The 18,550-nt window shown below is 41.9% G+C and overlaps 1 protein-coding gene across 1 annotated transcript in view; it reads left to right on the plus strand.

Moving 5' to 3' along the window:
* Positions 1–17,780, plus strand: part of ESRP2 (epithelial splicing regulatory protein 2) — a gene marked incomplete at its 3' end in the record, with an annotated part of 37,227 nt that extends 19,447 nt beyond the window's left edge. Inside the window, exons 4-15 of the mRNA XM_080352209.1 lie at positions 917–1,031; positions 1,772–1,870; positions 1,987–2,041; positions 2,815–2,925; positions 3,719–3,851; positions 4,041–4,083; positions 4,577–4,878; positions 6,795–7,016; positions 7,979–8,165; positions 9,376–9,565; positions 10,552–10,729; positions 17,691–17,780. Of these exons, the coding sequence (XP_080208335.1) occupies positions 917–1,031; positions 1,772–1,870; positions 1,987–2,041; positions 2,815–2,925; positions 3,719–3,851; positions 4,041–4,083; positions 4,577–4,878; positions 6,795–7,016; positions 7,979–8,165; positions 9,376–9,565; positions 10,552–10,729; positions 17,691–17,780 (1,725 nt within the window). The remainder of the gene's footprint in view (positions 1–916; positions 1,032–1,771; positions 1,871–1,986; positions 2,042–2,814; positions 2,926–3,718; positions 3,852–4,040; positions 4,084–4,576; positions 4,879–6,794; positions 7,017–7,978; positions 8,166–9,375; positions 9,566–10,551; positions 10,730–17,690) is intronic.
* Between the last annotated feature and the right edge of the window lie 770 nt (positions 17,781–18,550).

An 18,550-nucleotide genomic window follows, 5' to 3' on the forward strand; every position in this document is an offset into this window, starting at 1 on the left:
CAGTACTATGCTTTAAGGACATCAAAGGAAATAGCTTATGTGGGTTGAGATGAGCACCACGATTCAGCCTTGGGAATCCTGAAGATCATCCCCACCCCGTCTGAGCCCTGTGTGGCAGAGAAGCTGTTCTTGGCATTGCTCTTGGAAGTCAGCTACAGTACTTGGGGACTCCCGGATGAGTGTAATGAAGGGCAAAATTAGGAAAGACAGGATAGAGACAGGAACGATACAAGTACTTTGAATTCTACATTCTGGCTCTTGCTCTTCCTGCCGGTCTGAGCAGCACTGCCTTGTGACCCTTCAGAATCTTGATTTACAAACGTGGGTGCTGTCTGCTTGGACCAGATGAAACCTTTATATAGCAAAACAGTTGGAGAGTGTGAGCAAGTAGTGAGTTAGACCAGAATTATTGTACCCCTTGCGAAATAAGCTGACATCTGAGTGAAGGGCTGCCGGAAAGTTTGTTTAATAATGTTACGTAATTGAAATTCTTATTCAACACACAATAGTAATGAATAAATGTGTTTAAGTTGTTGAAAGCTATTTTGTACACTGTAACAGTAATAATTTAAACTTTGTTATAAAGTTTTGGTGCAATATTGCTTTTCAGTGTAGCCACAAAATAGAAAAAAAAGTCTCCTGAATGGGAGTACTTAGAGTACAGCAAAACCTAGATTTGTATTTTATTTACTACCCGGCCTGTTCCGCACAGGTTTGCCCTCAGAAGCTATTTGGCTTTGCTCACCTGCAGATCTAATTCTGCAGGGCTATGGAATTGGAACTAGGCTGGTCTATCATAGACAAGCTGATGACACACAGCTGTGTGATTGCTGAGACTGCCTCATTCGGTCCAAAAATATTAATTAGCGTTTAAAGGGATGGTGCGTCCAACGCAGACTTCTTGCCTTCCTTGCAGAACCTCCTGCTGTCAGACTGCTTCTACTCCTTCTACGATCTGCACAAAGAATTTCACACCTGCTACCCTAATTCAGCCGCCGTGAAAGACCAGACTATCAAGACCATGGCAGAATGTATCCTTTTGCTGCAGCTTTTACACCAGGATCAGTGGTGCTGCTTTGGGTTTTCTCTCTCTGATCGTTACAGGTTTCTTTGTTCCGAGCTGAGATGTGGGCTTTAAAAACTCCCAGGTAAAATGGAAGGAATGTTTGCTTAATAGTGTTTGGGGTGAGCAGCTCTGCTTGTAATTTTTTTTCTCAACTTGAGTCCACCCATGGGATCTAAACCATATCTGTAAATCTACTCACGAAAAACATGACTGCATTGACTTGATCTCCCAGGAAAGGCTCAGCTGCCGCTGGGCCTTCCCAGCACCAGCTGGCCCACAAGCCCCTGCGGTTTGCAAATCGCGGTAGTTCTCTTGTATGATCCCGACGGAACCAAGCTTAAAAGAGAGAGAAATGTAAAACCAAATGAAAACACTCGACATTTCTTACGTTTTAGGAGGATTTTTGTGGCCCACTTAAATGTGGTTAAAGATCACTTATAGTGGAAGTGATACAAGTGTGTTCCACTTTTTTTTTTAAAAACTATTAACGCTGAAATGATGTAAACTATCGATAGTTTTCAGACTTTTGACTACTAACGTGAATATTAACCAGTTTATGAGCAGAGTAACAACTGTCTGATGGTCAAGTGTCCCTGCTAAGAGCAGTAAATGTTATTGCCAGTTCTGTGTTAATATCAGGAAAGCCTTATGACTCGTTTACAAATGATCGTGCAAGTCTGTTATTTTCTGTAATCGCCTGGTTAGATCTAGGCTTAGGGACAGATGAAGCAGAAGAGGACTTTGGCGTGTGGCAAGTGAAAACCATGGTGGCTGTCATTTTCAGCATGCTCTCTGAAAGCTGTAGTAAGTGTCCCATTTATACAAACTGCTGAAATCTTTCTGTAAGGATTGGCAGTGGTACTGTCATTCTGAAGTAATCTCTGACCCTGGTCACATTTAACCTTCCTGTTTCGTTGCAGATCACATATTTACTGAGCCTGAAACTGTGAAATACAAGTATGAAACAGGTCCTTGGTAAGTGCTCTTGTCACGGTTATCTACAACCCAAGATGGGTCTTGTCTGCAGCAAGGAAAGCTCGTGAATGTTTCCGCACGGTCACAGTGGAAGTAGCTTGTTTCCTGAGAACATAACGGTGTATTCGGTAGCCTGATGTAGACAGCCTGATGTAGCTGGTATTGTTGAATGCTGTAGTTTAGTCTGTCTCTTTAAAGTCACTGCAAGTTAAATGCTCTTTGTTCTCTAGCCGCTGTTTTGCACGGCAGCGCGGCTGACTTATCTTACCCAGCAGTGAAGAAATATTTGTGAACTTTCCCTAAGTCAACAGGGTAATGGCTTGTGCACCCTACGAGCTGCTTCTCAAGAGAGCTTGAGTGCCGTGTTGCACACTGAGCCTAGGGAGAGAAGGAACAGCGTGGTCTTTGTTTTCAATACATTGCCATAACTGCAGAGTGAAACATCTTCAGCACAAGTCATAGGTAGTTGCATTGAGGACTCTCTTGTAACTGTCAGTGTTGGATTGTTAAATCTTTCAAAGAAAATGAATCCAGTTCCTTATTACTTCAATTTGTGGTGACAACATAGTGCATCCTAGGTGTTGTCTATATAAAAGAACTATCCCAGCTAACTTTTTTTTAAATTGAAATGAGTAATGGAACTAGAAGAGTCTTAACAGCAAATACACTCCTCATTTACAAGTTAAATTACTTTTAAACTGAAATTGGGTAAGATCATGGGAAACCTAGGTTAACACTGACTTTGGCTTCGTATGTTTTTCCTTTCTGTGCAGCAGTAAATCTGAAACGGTGGACAGTGAGACGGTAATACGCGCCAGAGGTTTGCCGTGGCAGTCCTCAGACCAGGATATTGCTCGATTTTTCAAAGGGCTCAACATTGCCAAGTAAGATAACAAGAATTGGTCGTGCTTTATCGCTTTGTCTTTAATAGCATATTCTTTTAATACTTGAACACGCGTCCCTCATGACCCCCCACTAGAGTCCCTGCTTGTCCTTCCTCACCCTCGCCCCTTCCACCCCATGGTCACAATAACTGGGCAGGTTTACCAGCCCTAGGTGTGCAAGACAGAATTCTGAAGTCTGTGAAGAAGAGACTTATCAATTGAAAACCAACATATATTCATTTGTTGGTAGTACCTAAAGGGAGAAACTCCTACTGCATTAATCAAAGCAGAGTCCAAGATATAACAGAAGCTGTAATGTTGTGCCAACTTGTCAGAATTCTGCTCTACCTCCTAAACAGGCCAGATTCAAAACCTCCAAGTGCTGTTTGGAAAAAATTCACATGACTGATTAATGTACACCTCTGCGTATGTATGTGTGTATATACGTGTAGGTTGAGTTTCATTTAGCATACCTGTCACTAAATATGTATTCCAGATTCTCAACACTGAGATAGTATATATTTTTTTTAAAGTTTGGAGTTATGATGACATTCACATCAGCATCTGAGGTGGAAGCTGAGAAGGTGGTGAACAGCTTGAGATCCAAGATCTCACTGAAATGAGTATAATTTTGCTGCACTAAAAATGAAATGAAGTTGTCCATAATACCAATTTCTTTCTCAGTCTGTAGACTCCACGTTGAAGTGTGATTTCTCTGCTATTCTTACACAATTGTTTATCAAGTGCGTTGAAGTTTCAAGCTGAGCTTATCTTTGCTGGTTTTACCTTGCAGAGGTGGTGTGGCTCTGTGTCTGAACGCTCAAGGAAGAAGGAACGGGGAGGCATTAGTGCGGTTTGCAAACTCCGAACAGAGAGATCTCGCGCTGGAAAGACATAAGCATCACATGGGTAGCAGATACATTGAGGTAAGAAGTAGTGACTCGAAGCAAATCCTTGGAGAGCAACCTGCGTATTTTAGACTACAGTTTTAAATGAGAACAAAATGCACTTCTGTTTTGCTCAAAATACAATTCTCTCACCTGTGGAAGAGCATGTGCATTTTAGAGTTGAATGTTGCAATTTTCAGATGTGGTTTTTTTCTTTTTCTCTTTAAGGTTTACAAAGCAACTGGGGAGGAATTCTTAAAAATCGCGGGAGGTAAGTGATTGTGGGGTCAGTGTCACACTGGAGTTCAGGGGAGTGTTGTTCTAGTTCTGATTATTGGGTTTTTTCTTGGCTGAGGACACAAATGGATAATGAAGCAGCTTTGCATGTTTTGCTTTCCAAGAATACTTGACCCTGTCAAGTTCTGGTTTCATGTGGTTGGATTTGAGCTGTGAGCGTTTGGGCCGTGATGTTCACAGACCGATCTGGCCGGCCGGGAGGAAGACGAGCCTTTGCAGGGGAAGCACCTGTGTGCCCTGTTCACACTAATCTCATCCTTGTTCCAATGTCATTAAAATGTGCAATAATTTCAGGGTAAGGGAGTTTCGCTTCAAAATAGATTACTGGGAGTTAGAAGTATCTCGGTTTTTATGTGGGTTTGTTGCTAGCTACTTACCCTTCTATATTGCTCACAATGCTTTGCTGTTCCTGCATCCTACAGAATTAAGTGACCAGCATGACCATACGCTGTCATTTTTTGTACCAGGCACCTCCAATGAAGTGGCCCAGTTCTTGTCTAAGGAGAATCAAGTTATCATCCGGATGCGAGGCCTTCCCTTCACCGCCACGCAGGAGGACGTCCTGGGCTTCCTGGGGCCGGAGTGCCCGGTCACGGGAGGGAAGGAGGGGCTTCTCTTCGTCAAGTACCCAGATGGCAGGCCCACGGGAGATGCGTTTGTGTTATTCTCCTGTGAAGAATATGCCCAGAATGCACTTAAGAAGCACAAAGAAATCCTTGGAAAACGTTACATTGAACTCTTCAGGAGCACAGCAGCGGAAGTCCAGCAGGTTGTAACCATTGGCCGTGAGACTCAAAACGTAACAGTTAAAACATTTCTTCCAACACTTGCACACGAGGCTGCTGTTCTAGACAGGGCCATACGTGCTTCCTGAGTAGCATGGAAGATCGCACAGCGCTGGGTGTTGCTTTTTACTGCCATTGGTTTCTGGTTTTTTAACCCCTCAGATTGTAAAGTAAAAATAATTGGATAATTTCCTTCTACTTAAAGGCTGACTGAAATCACAAAAATAATTGAAAAGTATTCTAGATGGATAGTATTGTAGGAATACTTCTTGGAAATCCGCAGTCTTGTCTTTAACTTCCGATGTTCTTGCACAGAACTTCCAATATTAAATCCAAATCTGTGTGCATTAAAACAGCTTTCCCTACAACTGCTTTGTTGGAAACTAATAATTACCAGCATGTATCTAATCTGTGGTGAAATGAAGTGAATTTTCTTTTCCTGAGATGATAAATTCCTTTTTCTTCTCATCCTTTATCAGTTCCTATTATCACCTTCTTAAACCACTTTGTTTGGGCACCAGAACCCCAAGCCTGTGAAAAAAACATTGCATACTGCATTTTCTGCCTGACACAAAGTATTTCTAGAATGATAATGTCAAAGGGAGCCATTGAGATTTGATCTGCTCTTTGCATAACCACGGGCTATGAAAACTTACTGCAGTTACTGTTTCAACCTATGTGATGTGAGAAGTCTATTCCATAGAAGCAGTGAGGCGAGGAAAAGGATATCCAGACGTGTAGACCTGCCATTTGCCCTTAGTACTGTGTTATGGAGATTAGAGCAGCCGAGAGTCTGATACGGGTGTTGTGAAGACTGGTTGAATTGGCATGGTGAGGTTTGTTTCCTTCATTCTCAGTTCTGCTCCTTAGAGGACGAAGCCATAGTAAGTCCTCCAAGGAACAAAACCACTCTGTCACAGTGACCAAGTCTTTGCTCTCATTTTTGTTAGTGAGACCTGGGTAGAACTTCTACCAACGTGTCATTACTTTCCCTATGACAGCCGTGTAGGGTGACACCCTCTTGTTTTTGCTCCTTGAGCAAGAGATGTTGGTTGTTACTTGTTTGAGTAATTACAAGAGGCAAAGCCAGCTCTCATCGACTTAGTGTTAGTATGAAGTGATTGCAATATTCTGTCCACAGCTGAGGAGAGATTTCCAAACTGAAAGGTGCTACAAGTGTTATAGAGTCTTGAAAAAGGCATCTGTTGAGACAAACTCCTTCGGCTGACTCATTACTGACAAAACTAGGGCTCTGTAACCTCTCCTTTGATTCCTCTTTTGGAGGAATGTATTTCTTCCGATAATCATTGCTAAATATGTTTCTCAGCAGTAGCCCCAACAGCAAGTTATGTTGCCTTTGTCATTTGGGAATGAATCAAGTTTAAAAACCACTCCCAAAGCACACAGCGATGTTCAGCTCTGGGTCTCCTGTACCTGGAGATGATCACTCAAGCTAGAAAATAACCACCCTAATTTAACTAGTCAGTTTTTATGAAGGAACTAGAGCTGGGGTTTTTACTTACTAGTTATTTCAGGTCTCAGTTCTTTTAAAGTGATTGTCTTTAATTTACCCTAATTTAAGTAAGAACTGTATCTGACAATATTGGTTTATTAGCACAAATGTGGTTTTCAGATGTTCCGTTTTGGGATACTCCAAAAAGAGCTGTAATCTGCTTTTAACATTTTATACTGAGATTAGAAAGGTGTGTCATTAGAGTCATTAGCAAATTCTGAATATGAAACTTTCGAATGTCTAACGCTAACACGAAACTATCTGCAATAATTTGGTTTCATGTTTTTTTCTCTGATGTTGGAAGCAGATTTATTTAAATGTGTGGAACTGATTTGTGCTCAAACAGATGATTTGTAAGTCTCTATCAATGTGCTTTTTTGCCAACAGGTACTTAATCGCTATATGTCAACACCTCTTATTCCCACCCTCCCAACTCCCATCATTCCTGTCATACCCCCACCCTACACCATCGCCACGGGCAGCATACGTGACTGCGTGCGGCTCAGAGGCCTTCCTTACACTGCTGGCATTGATGACATCCTGGAATTCATGGGAGACGCCACAGGTGATATCAAGCCCCATGGAGTTCACATGGTCCTTAATCAACAGGTAACAACATTTTGCATGGGAGGATCAACTTCCCGGTTATTGGACGGGGTTAGAAGTCAGGGCAGCTTACCTGTTCTCGGCTCTGCTTTCGTTTTATACTCTGTTCTGTTCGCCCATCTTTTCCTTCCTTCTCATTTCTCCTCCCCTCTGACATGCACACTTGCTTTGCTCTGTATGTGCACGCATAAGACTGGGGAGGAAGAAGCTTGTTCTCTCAACGGCAGCCTCGAACAGCCGCTGGTGTTTGTCAAGTGCTGGAATTACACGAGGCAGAAACGTCTCATGGTAGATGGCACAGCTGCTCTGTCAGCTCCAGAGTTTCTCCGTGGGACCTGTGCTGTTTGGGTGGTATGGGGGGAAATTCCTAACTTCCAACTTGATTAGAGACTTCTCAGACTTTAAAAGGAAGGTGATAATTAAAAATGTGTTTTGGGTACATTGTAATGACATAATCATAGGGATAGCTTCACAGCAAAAGAATAAGAGACAGTGTTAATGAACTGTATCAAGGAAGCTTCCAATTAGGTGAAAAGGGGAAAAAAATCACAATGCGGAATTAGTTAAGCACTCACACGGGTTTGCAGCGATGCTGTGGAGTCTCCACCCTGGAGATGCTTGGAATTGAAGTGGAAAAGGCCATGAGTGGCCTGATGTAACTTGAAAGTTAGCTCTGCTTTGAACAGTGTTTGGATTAAAGGCCTCTGAACATGGTTTCCATGTTAAATTATTCCTCATTTCTTCCTGCAGAAGATGGAAGTTGTGTTGTGTTAACTGGGCACTGGTTACACGAGTCTTACCTTTCTGCTCTTAAAAATAATTGTTGAGTTATTAGCCATTGGTGCCAGATGAGGAAGAACAACACAGACTTCCAGTAGACATTTAATCTCAGTACTTTCTGCACTACTTGTGCTCTGGGTATTTTAATAACAGATTGACTTATGATTATTTCCCCCCTTCCCCAGGGACGACCATCAGGTGATGCTTTTATCCAAATGAAATCTGCTGATAAAGCCTTTATGGTGGCTCAAAAATGTCACAAAAAAATGATGAAGGACCGTTACGTGGAAGTATTCCAGTGTTCAGGAGAGGAGATGAACTTTGTTTTAATGGGTGGCACTTTAAATCGTAGTGGCTTATCCCCACCGCCATGTAAGTTACCATGTAAGTCTGCAATTCTTCTGCTCTCTGCTGCTAAAGGCTGATATGTGGTAGGTGCTGAAGCTTTGTGGCCTTTCACCTTTTGACTTGGGTTTTGCCGTGATCAATAATCATCCATCTATATACATGTCCAGATTGGAATTGTTCCCTTTGGGCAATAATGGGACTGATCAGAGGCGGAGGGCAGCAACGCCTTGCCAGTGAAATTGTTGCACACTTTGCTTTTTATGGGTGTACTGTTCTTCTGAGCTCTGCAGTGGACTTCCCTGTGGTGAAACCTACCTGGAATTAGAGGGATTTTTAAAAGGGGGGAAAAATGTCTGTATTCTAGCTGCCAATGAGTGCTCTTGCTGTCTCGCCTTAGAGCGCTGAGAAGGTACGCTTTGGGCTTATTTTTTGAAGGAAAACACCCACTGGGATGACATGCTAACAGCCCATAGAGTGGTGAAGTTTGATGGATTTTTATATTTTTATTTTATTGAAGATTACAGTGAATCTTATGGTGGAACTATAATGGAACTTTGCAGTACCATTCTAATCAGTCTCACTACCATCACTAAACAGATAGAAATACGTATGTGCAAAATAGTAAAAAACTGCTAAATATAGTATTCAAAAGAGTTTGACTGCACACCAAGCCAGGCTTCGTGTTCCTGTACAAATCACGTATTTGTTCATCCGGATGCAGCAGACTAGTGACAGAGCAAGGCTTTCTTTTTTCCATTTGCTATATACTAAAAATACGTTCTGAAGTTGCAGGAGGTTTAGACATGAAGACTCGTGGTCAGCAGTTGTGGACACCCGTGTGTAGCTAATATGATGGTACTTGTGTCCCACAGAGTACAACTTCTGTTAGAAAGAACGGAGGCTGCGTGGTGTGCACGCCTGCTTGCTCCATGCACATGGCTTTATGCTTTCTTCGAATAAATCTGAAGTTCCTTACTTTCCATTTATAAATGAACGAGGCTGCTCAGCTTTAGAACTTGTGAACTCTTAGCAGTTGCTCCTTTGAATGCCGCAGTCGTCACTCATGGTGATGCAGCAGGGGTCTCTGGGGAGAGGCCGGAGAGCAGTCTTTGCACAAGCCTTCGTTAATCATGCCCAGATGGCCATTAATCACATTGGGTTGAATAATTCCTTTCCCATAGCAGAGATCTCAATTCTGATTGTTTTTTGTTGCCGTGTCCTGGTTTGTTCTTAGGTCTTTCTCCACCAACTTATGCTGCTTTCCAAACAGCAGCTGTGATCCCAGCAGAAGCAGCAGCGCTTTACCAGCCACAAGCCCTGTTGCCAGCCACCAGGTCTCCCCAGGCCTCTGCAGCTCCAGCTGTCACCTACTACCCTGCTCAGACTGCTCAGCTTTACATGAATTACACAGCTTACTACCCCAGGTAACTTCTAGGCTTAGGTGCTCCTCTTGATGTTTAGTGTCAGTGGTCACCTGTGAACAGCTCTTAAATTTGTACTCCTGGTGCAGATAATCCTGGGAACTTGATGTTCAGCAGCAGAGGCAGCAGCCATTTCAACTGATTCTCTGTGGCCTTGTAATGAAGTTTGGCTTTTTTGTAGGTTCTGTTTGAATCTCGTGATAATGTTGGTCTAATATTTAACAGTGGTTTTGGCACTGAGGCAATGTCATCAGGCGGTTCTATTTCGTGGCCAAACGAGAAGCTGTGTCAATATATGCCTCTACCCTCAACGCTTAGTTTGTTCTTGGACTTACAATACTGTTTCTGTACTGAAAGATTCATCATAGGTGTGTACTAGGTTTGATTTCTTCTATCAGTGAGACCAAAGAACACTTTATGTGGGTAAGCAGAGCAGAAGATCTCCACCTTTTCTCTTCGCACAAATGGTATCAACATGGCTCACTGGCACCTGAGTCTGTGTTCACTGATAGTTCCTACGCTTCTGACACTTACTAGTCTGAGTATCTGGTAAATTGCTGGGCAGGCCCTGACCAGAGATGATACTTTACTCACTGTTTCGTGGCTTTGAGGTGCCAGATTTGGGCCCTTGTCTGCTTTTCATACTATGATTCCCCCCATGCATTTTTCATTATGGTTTTCTTAACAATCTTCAAACAAGTCATTTGTAGCTACTATTTTTCTCTTCCCCTGTGAAATAACAAGTACCACTCTCTATTTTCAACTACTAATGTTAGCTATTTTCCTTTCCCTTCTTTCTTCAAAAATAAATTATCAGATGCTGAAGAGAAATGACAAAAGCCCCCAAAACAGGCCACATCAGACCTGCTTCTTTTTCTGTAATTTTTGGGATTATTCTCAAATTTAAATTCTCAGTTCCGTCCTTGCCTGTTGCAAGTACTAAACCCAGTTATTGACTTTGGTCACAACTTTGCCCCTCTCTCTTTCAGCCCTCCAGTTTCCCCCACCACGGTGGGGTACATCGCAGCTCCCCCGGGAGCTGTAGCCGCTGCTGCCACTGCCGCCCACAGTCCAATCCTGCCCCAGCCTGGAGCGTTGGTCCGTATGCAGGGCTTGCCATATAACACAGGAATGAAGGAGATACTCAGTTTCTTCCAGGGATACCAGGTTAGTATGCAGTCCCCCTCCTTGAATACTGTATTTGGACCTCCGAATAATGACCAGTAGGGATCAAACTGAGCAAGTCGGTGCTTTAGGCAATGGCTGAATGAGTATGCAAGCTCAATGTTCTATATTTAACTGGCAGACCAAAGTTTAACGTGCAATTTGCCTTATTTCTTATATAGCAAACGTATCCTAACTTGAAAGCGGTGATCTGCTGTCTAGGGTTAGGGCTTGAGTCTGGCAAGCAGAGCGCCTCAGTGTAAGTGGGGCTGCCAAAGGCAGGTGAAGGCTGACAGAAGCTTTCAGTCCCGCGCACGTTTTGGGGAGAGCCCTAGGTAGGCTCCGTGTGTGACCTGCAAGGCTTTAATGTCAAAATCAGAGAGCAGGTTTCAAGTACGAAAGGCTGTGACCTAGATGCGGTGACTTGCTTACAGGAGAGGCAGATACCTCTGTCAGACAGTCTCTCAAGGACTAATTATTTTGGTTACACGCAGGAACATTAAAACTGCGTTACATTGCAACCTAAGGGAAATCTGTACTCTCCAAACCACTTTGTACTGATAGCAAGTACTCAAGTATTCTGCGTGCTATAGTAGGTACTGATTCAATGCTCTATCAGTGAGCTAACACATAAACTTATCTTCTTGAGGAACATTTAGAAAAAAAAAAAAGGCACCATGTACAAGTGTGTTTTTCCATGGCCTTTCCATGTACAAGTGTGTTTTTCATGAAATGGGCCTTTTCATGTCTCCTGCCTTTCATCTCAGAGGATGTTGTATCTATATCAAATTTTTTGTCATCGTGTATTTGCTAAAAGGAAAGATAATTGAATATGGTATATTCTGGTGAGTATTTAACTTGCGTGGATAACATCACTTACACAAATACCAATTCTGTCCTTATGGTACTACTCAGAAGCCCTGACATGCACCTGATTTAAAACACTGCTTGAGTAATGTGTATGAAAAGCCAATTTTTGCACATCTATACTGCAGAGTTCTGTAAGTCCGTATCAGTGGTGTTGCCAAAGGGTAAGATGCAGATGGGTTCATTTCACTGCACAGCAGCAGTTAACGTGCCATGCCTGAATGGTTCCTGTTTTCTTTTTTGTTGTTGTTCCTTTAATGTTCTTAAAGGACAATGGGCTTTAATTTGTAGAACCAGAAGTCTGCCATGTAAATGAACATAGGCTAAGAAGAGATGCCTAATATATATACTTTCCAATTTTGAGTATTTGGAGGATGCAGTGCTCTGCCTCTTGTGGCTTCTTTTCAAATGTTACATTTCTGTTTTGAAAGTAGTTTCACATGTTTGTTTTTTCAATGGAAAAAATTGAAGGTCACCTTATAAAAAGTGTCATAAATCTTGACAAACATTAAAAACAAACTAAATGCCATTGTATTTTAGGACAGATATTTCCAGAGATTAAACCAAGTTCAACTACTTGTTGCTTTCATGATTTCCAGATGAACAGTAGTAGCCATTCATCCATTGCTCAGCCATTTATACTTTACCTTTTGTTTGTCAACCGACTGGAGTTGTTGGTGGATTAATGGTGGGTGTATTAAAGCTTTAAGTGGGGAAACCTATTTTCTGATTTGAAATTCAGCTAGAACTGTAAGTGCATTATTGGAAAATGTGACCTGAGCCTATCTGTGGATGGAACAGGTCAGTGACAATGTTTAGTAGCTCTGAGTTCTACTAAATCTTCAGTTTAGTGAATCTGGACTTTGGGTCTGATGCTGAATTTGTCCTTTTCCTTGTTTCTGCATTTGGAGAGTGTTTATAGTGTTTATATTGTGCAACTAAATGTTTCAAATGAATAGAAATTTTGGCACAAGGTGAAAACTATTTATATTCTTGTGCTGCAACCTCCTGTCATCATCAGTTACTGTTATTAAATTGGTCACCTCTTTGATTTCTTTAGAAGATGTTGTCCAAATGAGATCGGGTTCAATATCTTATAAAGGAGCCAAGGAATTAGTTTGAATTGTTCTTGGAATCCCGCATGTGGTAATGCTGGTTTTATACTCGCTCATTCCTTTAGGGGTAAAGAGGAGGTGATGCCTTTCTGTGCTGGGACAAGGTTGAGTCTGGAGGAATAACTGCTCTTTTTTCTTTTTCCTCCCCTTTCCTCTCTCACGTTACTTTTGCACTTGCTGGGGCTGCCCAAGGATTTGTTGCACGATGCTTTTGCTCGTTTATAAAGCGAGCCCCTAATAATGGTTAGTGGTTTGGGCATGGTTTTAATCTCTGTATAACTAAATGATGTTGGTATTCTGGGAACCAGATCGGAGGTGCTGAGATTGAAGGGTGATTTTTATCTTTGTATGTCCTTATCTGAAAGGAACAGGTTTTCAGGTTTAGTTCTTGCTTTATTCTCTTCTATTTTCTTCCTCCCATCCTCATGGGCTCTGTACGTTGCATGTATGCACATCGTGCTACTTAAGTGAATGCACTTTTCATTCCAGACCTGCCTCTTAGGAGATAGACTTGGCTTATCATGGGTTTCAACAAGCTGGTCTCAACATCAGTACATGCTTCTAATAACAAAAAATGTAAATATCTGCGGATCAGCATTTTAGTTTTCATTTAATTTTATCAATATTAGCCTCTTGTGTGGTGGTTCAGCAGCTTGATTTCTTCTTGTAGTTCTGCTTTCTCGTTTTTCTTGTTGAAAGCTCCTTCCAGCTTGCATGTGTTTAATGTATCTTGCATTGAACAATCTTGAAAAACCTGCCAAGAATTTTAATAGCAAATCTTAGAGATGGTCATTTTCCCCATCACCTTTCTGTAGAATATTGTACTTAGTGTACTGTAATCTTCAAAAGAGCTAATATTAGTACTTTCTGATTCAGTAAGTAGTTCATATTAAAAAACCAACCAAACGGCAATAACAAAAAACCCCACCACGCAATTCAGAGGGTACAATGGCGTGTCAGTAGCTGCTCTGACAAGCGCTAAAACACCAGCTGCTCAGCAGATGCTGGTCTTTGGGTATTATGTTGAACTAAGGGATCTATGGATATTTACAGGAAACTCCCCTTATAATTTGAAAAAATATGTGATTGTGAAGAGATCCTGTAGAATTAAGAAAAATAATTCCTATTTCAGATCCTGTGCTGAAGAGTTTGAGGAAGAAGTGGTGCAAAAGTAGTAATTATGTGCAGCAGACTCCTCAGCATTACTGTAGGCTGTGGCATTGCAGTGAGAGCAATGGCGTAGCTGAGGAGGGGACAGGCGTAGCAGTTGAGTGATGGATTGATGTGAAATTGTTTGTGTATTGGAACAAAAACTTTTCACCAAAAAGTATTTTTCTTTGTTTGCTGGCCAAATGGTCTATGGATTTTACTCTTTATCCACTAAATGAATCAATGAGAAATATTTCTAGTTGCCAAATAATGACTTTTTTTTCCTCCTTACGAGAATGCAGCGTTATTGCTAACGCTGACAGAACGGCTGTTCTGATTGACCTGCACCTTGTGTTCTTAGCGGACCAAAAGCTGGTTCACAACTCTCATCTCAGCTGGCAGTCAGCATGCATTTAGTAGTAGTTGCCCAGATTCTTGGAGCTTGGCATGAACGTAAAGTGAACTCATGTCTGCCTGAAAAAGACTGTGTGGATTAGTCCTTGGAAAGCAAACTGGCTATCTAGGTAAGCTGTGTGTGAGTATGGTACACGTTTTTCTGTAAGAGAAGCTTAAGTTAAATACCATTCTTTAAACCTGTGCTGGGCTTAGGTGCCTTTTATTTGCAGCTAAAAGGAGCTTTTGCAGTATATGAATCCTCCAAGTCTTCGGAGACCAGGAATTCAAGGCTCAGTGGTGGGGGCAGGGGGTGGCTTGTGTTAAGGCAGTAATGAGGAAGTGAAGGGCAGTGGATGGATGGCTGGATTCCAAGGGCATTAACGACATTTCTATCTCGTATCAGGACAGCAGGCTTCATTGTTACTGACTTCTTAGGGATTAGTTTTTTTCTCTGAAATGCATGCTTAAACAAAGAAGTATTCTCTGTTTCCTATGGGTTCCTTTTGAAATCTGATGCTTTGTAGCCCGAGAGGGATACCCTGTGTCTGTGGGCCTACTTTCTGACCAGGGAAGGGAAACAGGATGTGGTAGAGGAAGAATTTACTCCTTACTGATATTTGAAGTCATCTGGCAAAATTATGGGCTATTCTAGGCTCACCCCCATGCACTCAGAATAGCGTATGCTGTTTGTTTTGCTTTATTCCTAAATTTATCTTCCACCTGGAAGTGTTGGCTGTGTGGAGAAAGCACCTGTGAGACGGGGACTAGTAGCTCAGAGGTTACTGTTTGTTTGCTGCCTGCCACGCTTGGAGCAACAGACCCAAGTGGCGCCATCTTCAAGCTGTATTTTTGGGAACAGGCATCACGTATTTCACGATCTGTTCCACAAAACCTTCAGGTGGTATCTGTTCCACAGGGAACTCAGGTGGTTGCTAGTGCTTGTATGTGCACGCTTAAGGTACAATTCGTATACACTAGGGGGTTTCTCCTGACCCTTGTGCCAACGGTTGCAGTTTCCTAGCCATGAAATCTGATTTTATGTTCCAGGCTTACTGTATCTTGACTGTTTTTCCAAAGCCTGAGAGCTGGATTTCTTCCCTTTGGGAACTGTTCTGTGATAGAGTTTATCAGTAATTTAGGCGAGAAGTGCAGCTGCAGTCCTGAAGTGGCCACTTTGCCCATGGTGTTTCCCTTTCTTTCATTTCCCCTTGTTTTTTCCCAGTTGGGGCATGTCTAAATATTCTTTCAATTTAAATTTTGTTTTAGCAATGGATATTTTTTCCTTGGATTGCTTTGCGTATGCTGTTTCAGACTGATCTTTGAATGTCCGCTGCAGGAACTGCAAAAATGAAATGGAAATCAGTGTCTCGCTGGTTAGTGACCTGGTTAGATCTGTGCAGCCTGTGAGGGGACAGAAACAGTCCCATATTCCCCTCAACCTAGCAGGTATTTCCGAAAGATATAAAATAGCTTGGAAGAAAAGCCCCCAGGTACAAGGAGTGTAGTATACTACCTCTCTTGTTCCAGCAAGGCTGTCTGGTTCCTCTGGTCCTCGAAAGCTTTGCACTGCACTAAGCACAGCAGGCTGGGACACGCTGCCACACTGCAAGTAATTGTTGGCCAGAAATGGTCATCTCCTTTAGGAGAGAGCAGCCGGTGTCTATGTCGGTGTCTATGATTTATTAGTATTTTATGGTCTATTGTAATATCTTATTTAATATGATAATACAGTGTTATTTAATATACGTGAGCTGAAATATCTCTGGCAACTTGGACTTTTCTGTGCAGTGTAGTTTTCACACTTTTCTGTTTTCCACGTTGTTTTATGCATTTCAAGTGTAACCTTTTAAGCACTGTCCCTCACAAGAGAATATGGATCTTTGCCTACCGTACATCTACTGATAACTTAAAGTATGTACTATCTTGAGACATTCCTTCCAAAGAGTAAACTTACATTTTGTAGATTTGTTTCAAGGGCAGGTCTGGGAAATGATAAATCTAATATTTGCACGGTGTGGTTGCACTGGCAGAAACTATCTAGAACATGCTCCTTGTATTTGTCTTTTTCTTAATGGCACGGGTCTAGATGTGAAGGTGGGTAGAATTCAGTGGTGAGAATTCTGGGAGGTTCTTTTCTTTTACATTCTCTGGGCTCTTGGTTGTTGTCTCTGTGAAGGTCTATACTGTGATGGATTTTTTTCCTTTTCAGCTTCACCTTGGATGGATACAATATGTCCCGTATGCCCAAATACCATATTTTGTTCTCCCTAAGCTGGCAGGAGACTTTTCATATTATAGAAATATCAAAGGAAGTCAGTGCAGTATGTCTACGTTGTGTGCATTGGGCAATTCTCCAAAACGTTAGTGCAAACCAGCCATTCCGGGGGAGATGGGCTTCTTCTTCCGGGGCTTCTTCTTGCCACTAGAAGATATTCTGTAACTTGGGTTACGCTGAACATTTTGTCTTCTAGAGTACAGGAGCCACTGCAGTGGTCCCTTAGCACCTGCAAGATTGCTCAGTCCCTTTCCAGGATACATAATTTGGAAAGATTATGAGACAGATACAAACTGATGTTCATATTGGCCAAGATCTGTTTTCTCACAAATTTCCTGTTTGTACCAGGCCCTCCAGTAATGTGCATGATGACTGTTCAGAGTCAGGATCTCCAATATTTTTTTAGATCTGATCCACATGTGGGGGTTTTTGTTTTAATTTATTGGTGTGACTGTATTGTACAGTCACTATTTTTATTTTCATATTCTTCTAGTGCAAATCTATCATGATGCAGTTATACTGTATAGTTTTTCCTTTTCCTGTATGGAAATATACTATGGTAGTATAAATGCTATTATATCTTTCAAGTGCATTCATGCTGGGACATTGATTCTCTTTAAGTACACTGGTGTATCCTATACAATGCAACTATTATATGCAGCTGAAGTATTTATCAGTACCCTAGTGAAGCTGCAGTTTATTTCCATGACTGCATAAAATATCTGAATGAGATCCGTATGGTCCTTTTAATCCCCCGTTCGGCATGCATGCTGGAAGACGCTTGTGTGCCCCGCTCAGTCACTACTGGCAGCGTGATTACAGGAACCTGAGTGTGCTGTTACCCGATGCTGCCGTCTCACGAGCAGAAGGAAAAAAGGAGCGCTTCATGGGCTGAACTACTGCCCTTCCGTGATAAGGAACAGCTCAGATACACAGTTTAGAGTATTCCCCATATGCGTGTACTTTATTTCTACAGCCAGTAATTCAGTTCATGTATTTTTTTTATCTTGCATAAAGAATAGTATCTGTCAAATTCACTGTCTCCTGCCAGTTCCTATAGGTGATGCTCTTAACTATGGTTGCAAATGATGGTCTGTGTGGCTTGCTGTACCAGAACTGTTCCCTCTCATGCTGATTATCCTATATCACACTTGTACTGTAGTATGCACCTGATGACTACAATGGCCTTATTCAGCTGAGCGATCAAGCAAGGAGTGTGTTACAAGCACCGAAAGAGTGGGTCTGTTTGTAACTCTTTGTAACTTCTGAAGAAGGTAAGATGCAACCAGCAGAAAGTGGGGCTGCAGTGGTGAATGGGAAGGGCAAGAAGGGCTTGTTGATACAGAATTTCTTGATTATGGCTTTTTCCCCTTCTTAGCTTGTGTTGGGATCCTTGCTTTAATCTTTCTGCTCTTTTCCTATTAAGAAATGAACTAACCTAAGGACGCAGGCTGATGGTGATCTGTAGGTGATGGGATCGCAGTGGTGGAGGCAGTGTGATCGCCTGCTTCTGCTCAGGTGCCGTGGTAAACTCCTGGAAGGGTTTATTGGTGTTTGTTTCTCATCTGAAGCTTCCAGTCCCATTTTTTTATTTTCAGCATAGCAAATGATGATTTTTTTTTAATTTTATTTTTATGGCTCCAAAGCACATAATGTGTGTGCAAAGCTCCCAAACCTCTGGCTTTCTCTCTCCTGTATCATATAGCTGTCTAGAGACTAATTTGTCTGTTTCTTCAACTCCCTAATGCAATATGAACGATTACATTTATTTTTTTAGGAGAGGTTTCCTTGGTATAGTGGCTTTCTAATGCAACTAACTACATTTGCTAATGGTAAACTTCCTGCATTTTTGGCCCTAATGTATAATTCTTAAAGAAATTTTGTTGTGACCTACGTGGGGTTCGTGACTTCCCAGTGATACTGTGTTCCATTCAAAACACTACTGAGTAGTTACTATGGTTTTTCTAAAACAAAAAAACAAAAAAAAACCCACCCAAACCCCCAAACCAACCAAACAAAAAA

This window comes from Nesoenas mayeri (assembly GCF_963082525.1).
Source record: "Nesoenas mayeri genome assembly, chromosome: 12".
NCBI classification, from domain to species: domain Eukaryota; kingdom Metazoa; phylum Chordata; class Aves; order Columbiformes; family Columbidae; genus Nesoenas; species Nesoenas mayeri.